The 12,616-nt window shown below is 40.1% G+C and overlaps 1 protein-coding gene across 1 annotated transcript in view; it reads right to left on the reverse strand.

The window, feature by feature from the left end:
* Positions 1-1,796: 1,796 nt before the first annotated feature.
* fam234a (family with sequence similarity 234 member A) overlaps positions 1,797-12,616 on the reverse strand; it is a 45,977-nt gene continuing 35,157 nt past the window's right edge. Inside the window, exons 10-12 of the mRNA XM_039773949.1 lie at positions 12,098-12,244; positions 11,158-11,260; positions 1,797-8,485 (exon numbers count right to left, since the gene is read on the reverse strand). Of these exons, the coding sequence (XP_039629883.1) occupies positions 8,280-8,485; positions 11,158-11,260; positions 12,098-12,244 (456 nt within the window). The 3' untranslated portion in view covers positions 1,797-8,279. The remainder of the gene's footprint in view (positions 8,486-11,157; positions 11,261-12,097; positions 12,245-12,616) is intronic.

Raw genomic sequence — 12,616 nt, forward strand, 5'->3', positions numbered from 1 at the left:
CCTTCGCTCCCCTTTTCGCTCTCAGCAGGGCGATGTAGCGGACCGTGGTCCCGAGGAGTCTGTACTTTCGCCCATCTGATCCAGGTCTGTCTCTGAGAGGCCGTATCTCGAACTAGGGCTTGCTGATCGCAGCTTGGATGTAGCTTTAGTCTTCGATTCTTTCGGACCCCCCTTCTTGTTGGCCATGTTTATATGTGTTTACATATACTGTAGCGGTCCCTCTCGGGTTGAATAAATACAGGATATCTCAGAATAATAAGCAAATAATATGAAAAATAGCACCACTGCTAGCGGAGCTCCACTTCAGACGTCCATCTCGATCGGACGAGACCAAATATTGAGTGTCTCCGATATCACATGTTACAGCCATTACGATAGACAAGCCACCAGCAATAAATACGTTCAATGCAAGAAAAATAGTATACAGTAAATGTGTGTGTACAGTGACACTAAACGTACGTACATGTACTAAGTACTGTAAGTAGAAAATTAATTATGGTTACTCACCAACAATGACATGATGACTTGTCCGATAACAATGAGTTTAATTTTACTGCACAACAAAGGAGAGTGTTACAGCCCTTCCAAAGGAGCCACTTCAGGCGATTGTGTAGCACTGCCATTGTTCTTCTTCTGGCAGTCTTCAATCCAAATCCCTAAAGCAGATTCCATCCAGACTACCGCCTTATTACATCCAATTACAACTCGTTTTCCACCCTGGTTAAAAGGACACTGCGGCCGTAGATCTTATATTCCTTTCCTACTTTTTAAATAAAAAGAATCGTAGCCTTCAATAAATCCAAAACGTTTACCTTTCGCAATCGTTAACACCTTCCGCTTTGCTTGGGCACGGCCCCTGAAGCAGTAGCAGATCGTTTTGGAGCCATAATGAAGGGCTTGACTATGCACAAAGATAAACACAAAAGAGCACAACTCTTTACACAGCAAAACACGTTGATGCTGAATGAGCGAGACGAGACTTGCTGGTTAACACTGCATTCAGCACGCAGGAACTTAACTGCGTGCTCTGATTGGTTAGCTTCTCAGTCAGGAGAACTTAACTGCGTGCTCTGATTGGTTAGCTTCTCAGTCATCCGCCAATAGCGTCCCTTGTATGAAATCAACTGGGCAAACCAACTGAGGAAGCATGTACAGGAAGTAAAAAGACACATTGTCCGCAGAACCCGCGAAGCAGTGAAAAATCCGCGTTATATATTTAATTATGCTTTCATATAAAATCCGCGATAGAGTGAAGCTGCGAAAGTCGAAGCGCGATATAGCGAGGGATTACTGTATATTGTTCTGGGAAAATAAAAAACAATTACAACACAGGTTGCTTGAAAGCAAAATATATTTGAAAATAAATTACAACATTCACCGTAAAGCAGCCAGTAGTTAATTTTCCAGAAAACAATTAAATGCTACATAATGACAAATAATAATAAAAACAAAAAAGAAAAATCATTGTAGTGTCTGCCTGAGATGTTAACAGACATTAATAAATTAATAAAACTGCCTCACACAGAAAAAACAAAAAATTAATTCAGTTTAATTTAAAATTAATTTAGTCAAGAACAAACTACAAGAATATTAGGAGAACATTCACCTCCAAAACCCTAAGGCCGTGTTAGTTCAGTTTTTCTCAGCCACTGGGTTGTGACCCACTTTAGGGTGACAGGTTGGTTGTCACCGTTGGGTCACAAGTTGCTTTGTAAAGTTGGTTGCGGTGGGCCACCGCCTGTTGATTAAACAATCGACATTGAAACCGATGATGGTCTTCGATTTTCCCTGAACAGCGTCCGCAAGTCTCTAAGTCACATCACCTAACCACCCTGCTAATATATCCCCTCAATTCTCCATGTGGGACACTGCCCCCACACTGACAATCGTCTACACTTCTCCAAGGGGAACACTGCCCAACCATCGCGCCAATCCCTCCCAAATCATTCGCCATTCTCCAAGGTGGGCAAATAATAGTCACACTGAAGACTTGTCTGGGCATTCACTAGGGAAGGGGGGTCTCAGACTCTTCATGGGCGAGATTAAGTTGCAACAAATTCAAGTTTAAGAAACCCTGGTTTATAATGGTAGTGGGTTGTGGTGGGTCACTGCTCCGATGATCGCGGTCAACTCAGAGAAGGGGGCTCACCCCTCCCGATGTTTGTGCTCAATTCAACCCGAGGTAGCCCCCTTACCTTAACCCCTCCCATCCACTCTGACAATCGAGCTCAATTCACCAAGTGGAACCTGAAGTAAACGCTCTGACGTTCACACACAACTCAGCAAGGGCGACCACCGCCCTCCTTTCCCTTGGTGGGTCATGAAGACACTTGCATAAGAAAAAGTGGCTCACAGCACCAGAAAGGCTGAGAAACATGGTGTTAATTGATACCTGAGCACACAAAATGCAATTTATTTGCTGTCCTCTATAAACTATTTTCATATTTATGTTTTAATCTAGCAAAAGAAAACAAAAGAGTAATAATTAAAAGAAGAAAAAAAACAAAAAGCTACAGCAGAAGAGCAGAATCCCGGCCACGGCCACCAAAGGCTTACTTTTAGTTTACACCAACCTCCTTGTGCTCCTGCCACGTCGCTAGGGTGGCCTTGGACTTCTTATAACAAGTGTTGTGTGACTCGGCCTTCATCCACACCTGTGCAGATTCCACCTGGAGAGCTGTGCAAATGTACATAAAGGTGACAAACTGTGTGGGAAGGGACAAAAACAGAAAATTATAGCATTGGGGCAGGTTTTATGGGTGCAACGATGACAGGCTTGACACACCAAACCATTGCTATGCCGAGTACTCATATGTATGCCACCTATAAGGCATTTATTTAAATTGTAAACACAAAAAGGCGGCCTTATCCACTCAAAAATGCTATGACAGATACAACTGGATGAACAAAACATCCAAAAGGCCACGCAGGAAAGAACTCAGATTAGCAGCCCATGAAAGAGCTGCATGCACTGCATATATTCTTAAATTACAATACCTTTAAAAAACTGAATGTCTCAAAAGGGCCGCGTTGTCAGCACACAACACTCAAGCCTCGGATTCAATCCAGGATGGCGCGCCTACCCAAATTAAAGCTCGCATAAAGACATTGTGGCACAGCGGCTAAGGCACTGGGTGTTTTGTTGACAAATCTGCCAATTCCCTCAATACAGGCATTGCTAGCTAACAGTGTCCCTGCTCCGATTTGTAATAAGTAGCACAATCACACTACCTCTGCAAAATGTCTTTGGATAACATTCATTATTGAAAGGCACTTTATGTCATTTTATTTCCTGTCATCATCTCTGTGTTAGCCGCTTGTGCTCACATTGTACAATTATAGAATCCATCTGTATTTGTAAAGCATCTTGGGATGGCAAACTCCATAGAAAGGTGCTATATAAAGTCAAGGTTTTTTGTACCACCATTTTATCGAAGTGTAACCCCACGCAAGTCACTTAACCTTCTAAAGAAGTTTGTGGACCCCAAAAGCATTTTAGGAACAGTTCCTGCCATATACAATGCAGGCTGCATATTCAATCCAAACATCTTAATGTGCTTGGGATGACATTCTTAACAACAGGGAAACTGATTTACCTGCAAAGCTTCTTGGGATGGTGTAACAAATGAGAAGGTGCCAAATAAAATAAAAGTTGCACACTCAAGCACAACATTAGCGGACTGTTTAATGCTGAAGAAGTTTCTTAAGGTGTTTGGGGTAACACTAAAAAAAATACTTAAAATGATGTGCCTGCAAAGTGTCTTAGGATGGTGTCTGATATAGAAGGACACTATATAACAATACAAGAAGCTGCTACATCAGCGACGGATCTGTTTGCTTAACCCTAGCAGGGATTCACCGTGTAACCTTAACAAATTACTTAACCTGCTTGCACTTACACTTAGAAATATGTGTAAACATTAATACTACAAAACATCTTAAGTTGGAGCTCAATATAGCAAAGCACTAACTTTATATATATAGATATCTATATCTCTCTCTATATAAATATATGTGTGTGTTTAAATAAATAATATAAAGGGTTGGTTACTTAACGTCAATACTAACTCAGCATGTAAACAACTCATGATTACATTGTGAAAATATGGAAAGTGAAATTACAGCAAAGCATCTTGGGATAGTGTTTTTAATAAGAAGGTGCTGCTATATAAAACAAGGTTAGCATGTTCAAAAGGACATTAACTCCCTGTGTAATGTTGAGTAGAGTTTCTTAACATGTTTGGGCTAACACTGTACAAATATTTAAAGTGATGCATCTACAAAGCATCTTAGGATGTTGTCTGCTATAGCAAGGCACTATATAACAATACAGACAGATGCTACATTAGCTACAGATTCATCATTGGGAAAATATGGCATGCCAACAATGCATCTTGGGATAGTGTTTCCTATTAAAAGCCGCTATATAAAATAAAATGTGTCTATTCAAATTCAGCCACTGCCTACATACGGTATTAAGACTTTATTAAATCACTATAGCGATTTATGCTCATGTTGTAGAATTCTGGACATAGCTATACGTGTACCTGTCAAGTGTTTTGGATTGCCTTTGTTACATAAAATAAACTTTATTCGTTCAATCCCCATTTTTGATTCACTCTGTTACAATGATAAGAGTTAACTTAATCAACCATTTAACCCATTGCAGAAATCTGGAAATAGTTGTAATGGGGAAAGCATTTTGGGATGATATTCATTATTGACAGTGCTATACAACATAAAGATTTTATTTGTATAATTTGTCTTTTTGTGTTTATATTACGTAGTTCTCAAAATAAACAGGCATGGATGACCTGTAGAAGACTGTAATCAGGATATTCTTTGAGTCTCTGTATGCCTCAGGAAGTTTGTTTAGCCCTAAGTGGATAAAAGAGACAACACAGCTGACCACTTGTTCATGATGTGGGCCTGCTGCTTACTGAAGGCCATTCAAGGTTTACAACATCTGTGATATAAAAAGTAATTGTTTAATGTAACCCTCGCCTCACTTCCTCTATGCCTGGATTGCTAAACACATCCACTTAACATTTGTGATGTATTGCCTAAGGGGCTGCTGACACGCAGACACCAAAGTGTGGTGAATGGCGAAACGCTGGACATCTTTTAAAAAGTGTCAGAAGGCTGCATAGTAAGTAAGTAATGTAGCAATATAAAAAAATGTCACACTACAATATTTTTCCACCGATTTTCAGTCTCAGACTTGATTTATGTATCGTTAGCTAATCTGAGCCAGATGCGGTGCATTTCTATGATCACCAGTCATGTAGTTTGACATCCCCATTAACTCTGGCATACTGCTCTGCAATTTGCCCTGATAAAATCAAACGGTCCTAAATTGTATGCAAGAGCAGACAACCAAGGAGCGCGCAGCCAGAAATGCAGCCGCAGGGAAAGCATGCATTTTGGCCCTCGCAAACAGAAGAGGTGCTATGTTTTTACATACAATCACAGAATAGAAAAAAATGAACAAAAAAAAGGGCAGCGATTGCAGCTGAATTTGCCATAGCTGAATAGCCTCTATACACCACAGGCAGCATGTTATTGGCTATCAGAGAAAGGAGCAAGCTGGCGATAGTTTGGAAATGTGAAATTGTGCCAGGAAGTCATTACAGAGTGGATTTTCTAGTCATGTAATGTGACACCCTCAGGCAAGTTCAGCAACTGCAGTTGTTAATACATAAAATGAGGCATCAGATAGAGAACTCCATGTTCGGTTTGAAAAGTTCAAAACACTTGCTTTCCTTACTCCTTGTAGCTACATTTTATGCATTGTAATTTCATTGACAGTCATCAGTTTTCAAATCTCTTCATATAAGTCGGGTTGAATAGCAAATTTCTTGGTCTGCGTCACTGGGGATGTCAGAGTACATTACTGGCAGTCACAAGAGTACGCCATGACCACCTCAGACTTCATAAGATTATTTAAGTCTGCTGGAATAGCTGTGTGATGCAACCGGGCCCAACAAGAAATGCTGGATATCTTTGAAAAGTGCCAGAGGTTGTACTTGTGATTAATGCCATTCCACCATTGAGCACATTCACACTCACACTGTAACTAAGCTAACATCACCATCTCCGATAGTAGGAGAGAATATGAAGATAGCACAGTGACACTGACGTATCCAGACACTGAGCTCTGGTTTCTGTGATAGGGAGTCAGCATGATAAACCGCTGTGCTCCCAAAACAACAGATATTGGATTATATTAATTATTATTAACTACCACTTCATTACTGGTCATGGTTGATCGAATTGTGAGGTGGCAGCTGCCTAATGAGAGGATCCAGCAGTCATTAGTGCAGCACGTTGAAATAAGCCACGAGCAGCGTGTACTAATAGTAATGAGAGGATTTATAAACATCAGCCAAGGCCCTTAAGGAGTGAAGCCTCTCATCCCCATTCAGTCTAAAAATAGCATCCTCAAATGAATTGGATAAAAGGAACAGAGCCCATAATATGATCGTATTTATGAGCAGACACTTTTTTTCATTTCAATGCTGAAATCTAAATAATGGGTCAGCATTTCATATAAAAAAATAAACAGACTAAAAGCAACAGGAACACACTAATGTGCTGTGCTCAGCAATACCTTTGTGTAAATTTTGCCTTGTCACAAAATTCAGCAAAAGGAGTAAAATTACAGAAAAATAGCAAAATCAAATGGCCCATACAATATATACTTGTTATGTAACACGTAGGGTATGACATCAATATAGAGCAATTTGTGTTTTAGCAATCTTTCAATTTTACCTTATATTAATATACTTTCCTTACTTATGACCGCTCTTATCCAGGTTAACAAGGGTCTGGGAACCTACTATGCCCAAAAAAAAAAAAAAAAAAAAGTGTGCCACGACAAGTGATTTAAAAACACAAATGAAAACAACATACTTGTATCTGAAACCGTAGGGGGCACTAGTCCATAGTTGGCTAATTTCAAGAAACCATACATTTGTATTAATGCAATTAAAGCCGATGTAACATTACGAAGGGCGTACCACGTTTAGTGACTGGTTGTCAACATTCTAGCACAGCACAGCTGTGCTTAGCACTTTTTGTAACAGCAGATAATGTGCTGCCTGACAGAAGTGGTGCTGAATAAAATTTTAAAACCTGCAGTGAGTTCAGATGCAGCCTTTGCCTTTTTCTATTTCACAGAATATAAAACACGAGACATAAGACAGTCGAACCTCTATTCTGTTTGTGAGGTCCTAAACACTCATGTCGCTTTCTCCTTGTGGCTGTATTATACACATTGTAAATCAGTATAATGCCCTTTGTTGGTTGTCAGCTCACATGCACACCGAGGGCACCCCTATGACAAAAGACAAAATCAAATGTTTGCTTGGCATGTCACACTAGGTGACTGGCTTCATGGGAGCAAGCTGGAGACTGTCTCAGACTCACTAAAATTATGTAAACGAAGGCTATGACTGAAAATCAACAGAAATGTCATTAAATGTGACCTACCCTTAAAATTACAATAAAGAATGTGCTTGAATGCTAGGAGAGGATCACAGAAGTCTCCCATTTTATGTGACAGCAATATAAAGCAAATGCTATGTAGTTTGTTGTCTTGTTTTCTTAATAAAGAAAAGCAAATCTAAGAGATCATGGCAAGCACTTCACACTCCATGAACAAGCTAACACCTTGCAACCAACACAAAATAGTTCAACTGAACGGTGTACCTGCTGGAATCATAAAATTACCACATTTAGACACTCGTTAGTTCAGTGTGTGTTGCCATCATTACAGTGGACTGCAATTTTAAAATAACATTCAAAATGCAGCAAATCTCTTTAAAAGTGTGTATCCCTTAATTACGTATTACTTGGCTGTTATCCATTTATCATGTAATAGCAACAAAAGGTTTGACAATTATTGTCAGCCCCTGACTGTTTAGGATGTATTAGGCATTCTAGAGGAAACGATAATGAATTAGGCTGTTTCACTGCTTATTAAAGTGCTCAACAAATATGCAGACTGAGTAGCAGAATGGATTTAAATGAATTTAAGGCACAAGTGAACTTCTTTGCAATATTAGCTCTATGTTCAGTAAAATTAAAAACCCTGAAATAAATACGAGATTTCCAGACTCCCTATTTGTCTTTGGAATCTCTGTACACTTGTATACAGCAAGCAAACAATAAAAAACATTGGCTAGTCCAGTCTAGGTTAGCAGCCAGAAAATAAAAATTTATATATATATATATATATATATAAAGGATAGGCATTCCAGAGAGGCAAGAAAACAGCACTATTCACTGCTGTATCGCATTCTGAGGAATATGTTCCTGATCTCCTCGTCAGTGAAAGTCTCTTCTCCCAGGTTAATCACGCGGCTGTGTGAGATATCTTCTTTAAATCTCCCTTTGAAAAGTGTCACGTTACCAGTCTTCATTGGATTTGTCGATCCTGAGAGCAGAATATAGCCGGCATGCCTGCTCTTCTCAAACAACAAAGCTGTAAAAGTACAAACAACACAATTAGACTAAAATTCAGAGACTTGGGACACAAAACACAAATCAATTCTTGAATCCTTGATCACCATCACATGGCGACTGCGTTTTTAACTTTATTTTGTTTAGCACGTACAGAAGCTTCCACCTATATACTGCACTGTGGAGTGGACATTTTTCACTTTGGGATTGCAGGTGCTGTATTAAGAGTAAAATGTAATACCTGGGAGTGCAGCTGGATGATAAATTGGACTGGACTGCCAATACTGATGCTCTGTGCAAGAGACGACAGAGCCGACTATACTTCCTTAGAAGGCTGGCGTCCTTCAACATCTGCAATAAGATGCTGCAGATGTTCTATCAGACAGTTGTGGCGAGCACCCTCTTCTATGCGGTGGTGTGCTGGGGAGGCAGCATAAAGAAGAGGGACGCCTCACGACTTGAAAAACTGGTGAGGAAGGCAGGCTCTATTGTTGGCACGGAGCTGGACAGTCTGACATCTGTGGTAGAGCAACGGGCGCTGAGCAGACTCCTGTCAATCATGGAGAATCCACTGCATCCACTGAACAGGATCATCTCCAGACAGAGGAGCAACTTCAGTGCTTCACAGACTGCTGTCACCATCCTGCTCCACTGACAGACTGAGGGGATCGTCACTACCCCACACTATGTGACTCTTCAATTCCACCCGGGCGGGTAAACATTATTATACAAAGTTATTCTCTGTTTTACCTGCATTGTTATCACTCTTTAATTTGATATTGTTTTTTATCAGTATGCTGCTGCTGGAGTATGGGAATTTCCCCTTGGGATTAATAAATATCTATCTAATCTGCTTCATTTATAATTTTGTGCTCAGATGGGCTGTGATGGTCTATGTTGTAGCAATGGTGCACATAAAAAGGTGTGGGCTGACACAGAGACAAATCAGATGACATCAACGGGAAGTGCTCCGCTCGCAGTGTTCAGAGACACTCTGTGCATCTGTCTAATGGAGTTCGGCTACAGCTTATTCTACAAGAAGACTGCTTCTGAGCCAGATGTTGCGGGTTCACAGCTGGCTGCCAGCAGTTACCACAGCCTAAATCTTCGAACTGAGATGCTTCATGGCGCGAGTCCACAGCAAATCACTTGGTGATGAGGATGAGTGGAGTGTAGTAGCAATGCTGCACACAAACGATGGGGGCGGACACAGAGAGAGACCAGCCGATGTCACCATGAAGTGCTGTGCTCACGGTGTTCAGAGATGGTCTCTGTGTGGCTGAATAAAGGAGTTCACCGTTTAGTTTGCGCAGCAATGAGATCGCTTCCGAGACAGATGTTGTGGGTTTGCAGATGGCACTAGCAGTTACTATAGTGCACGTCTTCAAAATGAGATATTTCGTGGTGTGAGCTCCTGAACACGACAAACGGAGCACTTTCTAGTGACGACAGCTAATATCATGTCCACCAGTTCTTAACAGAACCACTGATTAACATACAGAACAAATTTATAAAATGCAATTATTTAATGAAAACAATGGGACATCTTACACAGAAGAAGGGCAACAGCAGTCAAAAGCAGATGCTCACAAGTACAAAGCCTGCATCACATCTTTGTTACACTTACTTGCATCAAAATGCTTAATTAATGTGAAGTTTCACATGCCAATGAATAGACTTTGGAACTTTCTTGGGTTTTTCCAAATTTCTCACTTTGAGAGCCGTGATGCTCAGGATAATGTAAGACGAAATCACTAGTAAACAGATGCAGCCACACATTTGACAAGTTAACCAAACTGAACTGTTGAGAATGACTGATGTTATCAAAACGTATTTAAAAGGCATCCTAGACTCAGTCTTCACAACTGTGAAAATTCAGCTTTGTTATGTTTTGTAAAATAGAAAACAAGTATTAAATCATATCACATCACCTTTACAGACCAGTGCCAACCTTAAAAACACATCTTGGATTAGTGGATTCAACTTTCTTGGTGTCGCCACTGGCGACGCTCCGAAGTGGGCTTAGCACAATGCAACAGCTATTTTCAGCAAGGCTCACGGAACTTTTTGCTGTGATTTTCAGTTGCAGACTCCATTTCCACAGTCGTAGCAAGAAAGGAGCAGCTGCACAATTCTCCTATGACAGTCTTGTTATGTGACATCCCCAAGACTCAGTCCAATTGTTCTGTGACTCCATCCAACAAAATCAAACAAGGTTGTTAAGTCATGAGGATGGGCTCTGCACGCCCAATGAGTGCTCATGCAGACGTTATAATGCACAGGATGCAGCAACAATGACTACGGGACGGAAACATTTTGGACCTCGCAAACAGACAAGAGGTTCGCCTGTCTGATGTTTCATGTTATATGTACCACAATAGAAAGAAAAAAAGGCACAGACTGCAGCTTAACTTACCATACATGCTTGAAAAACGGGTGAGCTAGGGATACTTTGAAAATGTAAAATTGTGCTGGAAAGTCGTAACCTATTTGCATAATTTCACATACTCTGGAATTTCTACTCACGTAACTTGACATACTTAGGTATCATCTGATGCTACATTCATTGTCTATGGTTTGAATTTTACTACTGTCACTGTTCAGTGGGAAACACACAAGTAAGACATTTTATTGTACCATTTATAGATGAAATAAAATTTTAACTGGAATATAAATCACTTGGGTAGCACTTACCTTGGAAAACCACAACCTCCTCAGTTGTGTTTCGGAGTTCCAAAATAACTTTTGGATGGGATGGGTGAAGCCAATATAAAAACTGCTGCTCATCCAGTGAACTCTAATGGAATAAAAAATTTACCAGAATGAGAATTAATTCACATATACTCGTAACACTTTTTGAACTTGGAGGACTGCCCAGGATACAAACAACAGAATTCAAAGTAATTATAGTAGAATAAAAATATGGATGTTCAGAAGAGAGAGAATGTTGATGCTGATGAGCCAAATGTGACAGCTCTACATAAGCTTGCCAAAGTCCAAGTGTTATTAGGTCACTGTCTCCAATCTGTTTTAAAACAAACTGACGACATCCCAAGAGATGTTAATGCTTCAGCAAAACACAGCTGTCTTCTATTTCACCCTTTGTCTTAGATGGGCTTGCACTAAAGAATACTCTGGCTTTATGTGGCTACTTTTGAAAGCATTAAAATAAACATATGTTGCTGCCTTTAAAAATTAAAATCAAATAAATATTGCAATGGACAGAGCAGGGTTCTTGCTTTGTGCCTTCTGCTGCAGAGATAGACTTGAGCATACCACAATCTTAAAATACAGTAGATTAAGCAAGTAAGAAGACAGATAGCTGAACAGAAGAACAAAAAAATGAATGCTGACCAAAAGACCAATCTAACCAAATGTAAAAGGTGTTTCTGTAATTCTGACCCCAAACTTCCAAAATAAGCAACAACAGCCCATGCCATTGAAAGTGCTAAAAATCTACACAGAGCATCAGGACAGGTGTGAAGTTGGGATGGGTGGGAAAAAAAAATAACTGTTCTATGAAATGAAAGACCTAAATAAAAAAATAATATAAATCAGCAGCACACTTGAGGCTATGGAAGCTGCCCCAGCCTGTAAATAAAATGCCTTTCAACATAATGCCTGGAATACTCACCGAAACAGCATCAAGAAATCTTCCCCAAAATAGGAAGACAGATCTGTGGTCTGCAGCTTTTACAGTGGAGGGCTTGGGGTTTTTCAGATTTGACTTCAGCACAATCTCCCACAAGGAGGATCCTGTAGAGCCATCATAAATGGCTACCTGCCAAACGCACAAAAAGATGATGATTTAGGGTATAGCGGGGAACATAACAGAAGCACCTGCAATGACCAATGATTATGAAAGTGGCTAAAACAATGTACTGTATTTCAAATCACAAGGATGCAGAGTTCAATGCCTTTCCAGTGGGCACCCCAACTGTACCAATATTTGTGAACAATGCTATTATTGCTCTGCATTTGTAAAGTGCCTTCAGAAAATGTTCACTATGGAAAGTTTCCATTATGAAATGACAGCTGTACTGTATATTTAGAAGCTGCTGTGCTGGTCAGAATTTTCTCATAAAAGTCCTAACAGACCAATGTATGCAATCAAGAAGTTGAGACATTGGGGACATTGCAGAATGTTTTCTGT

The sequence above is a fragment of the Polypterus senegalus genome, chromosome 13, assembly GCF_016835505.1.
Source record: "Polypterus senegalus isolate Bchr_013 chromosome 13, ASM1683550v1, whole genome shotgun sequence".
Classification (NCBI taxonomy): domain Eukaryota; kingdom Metazoa; phylum Chordata; class Cladistia; order Polypteriformes; family Polypteridae; genus Polypterus; species Polypterus senegalus.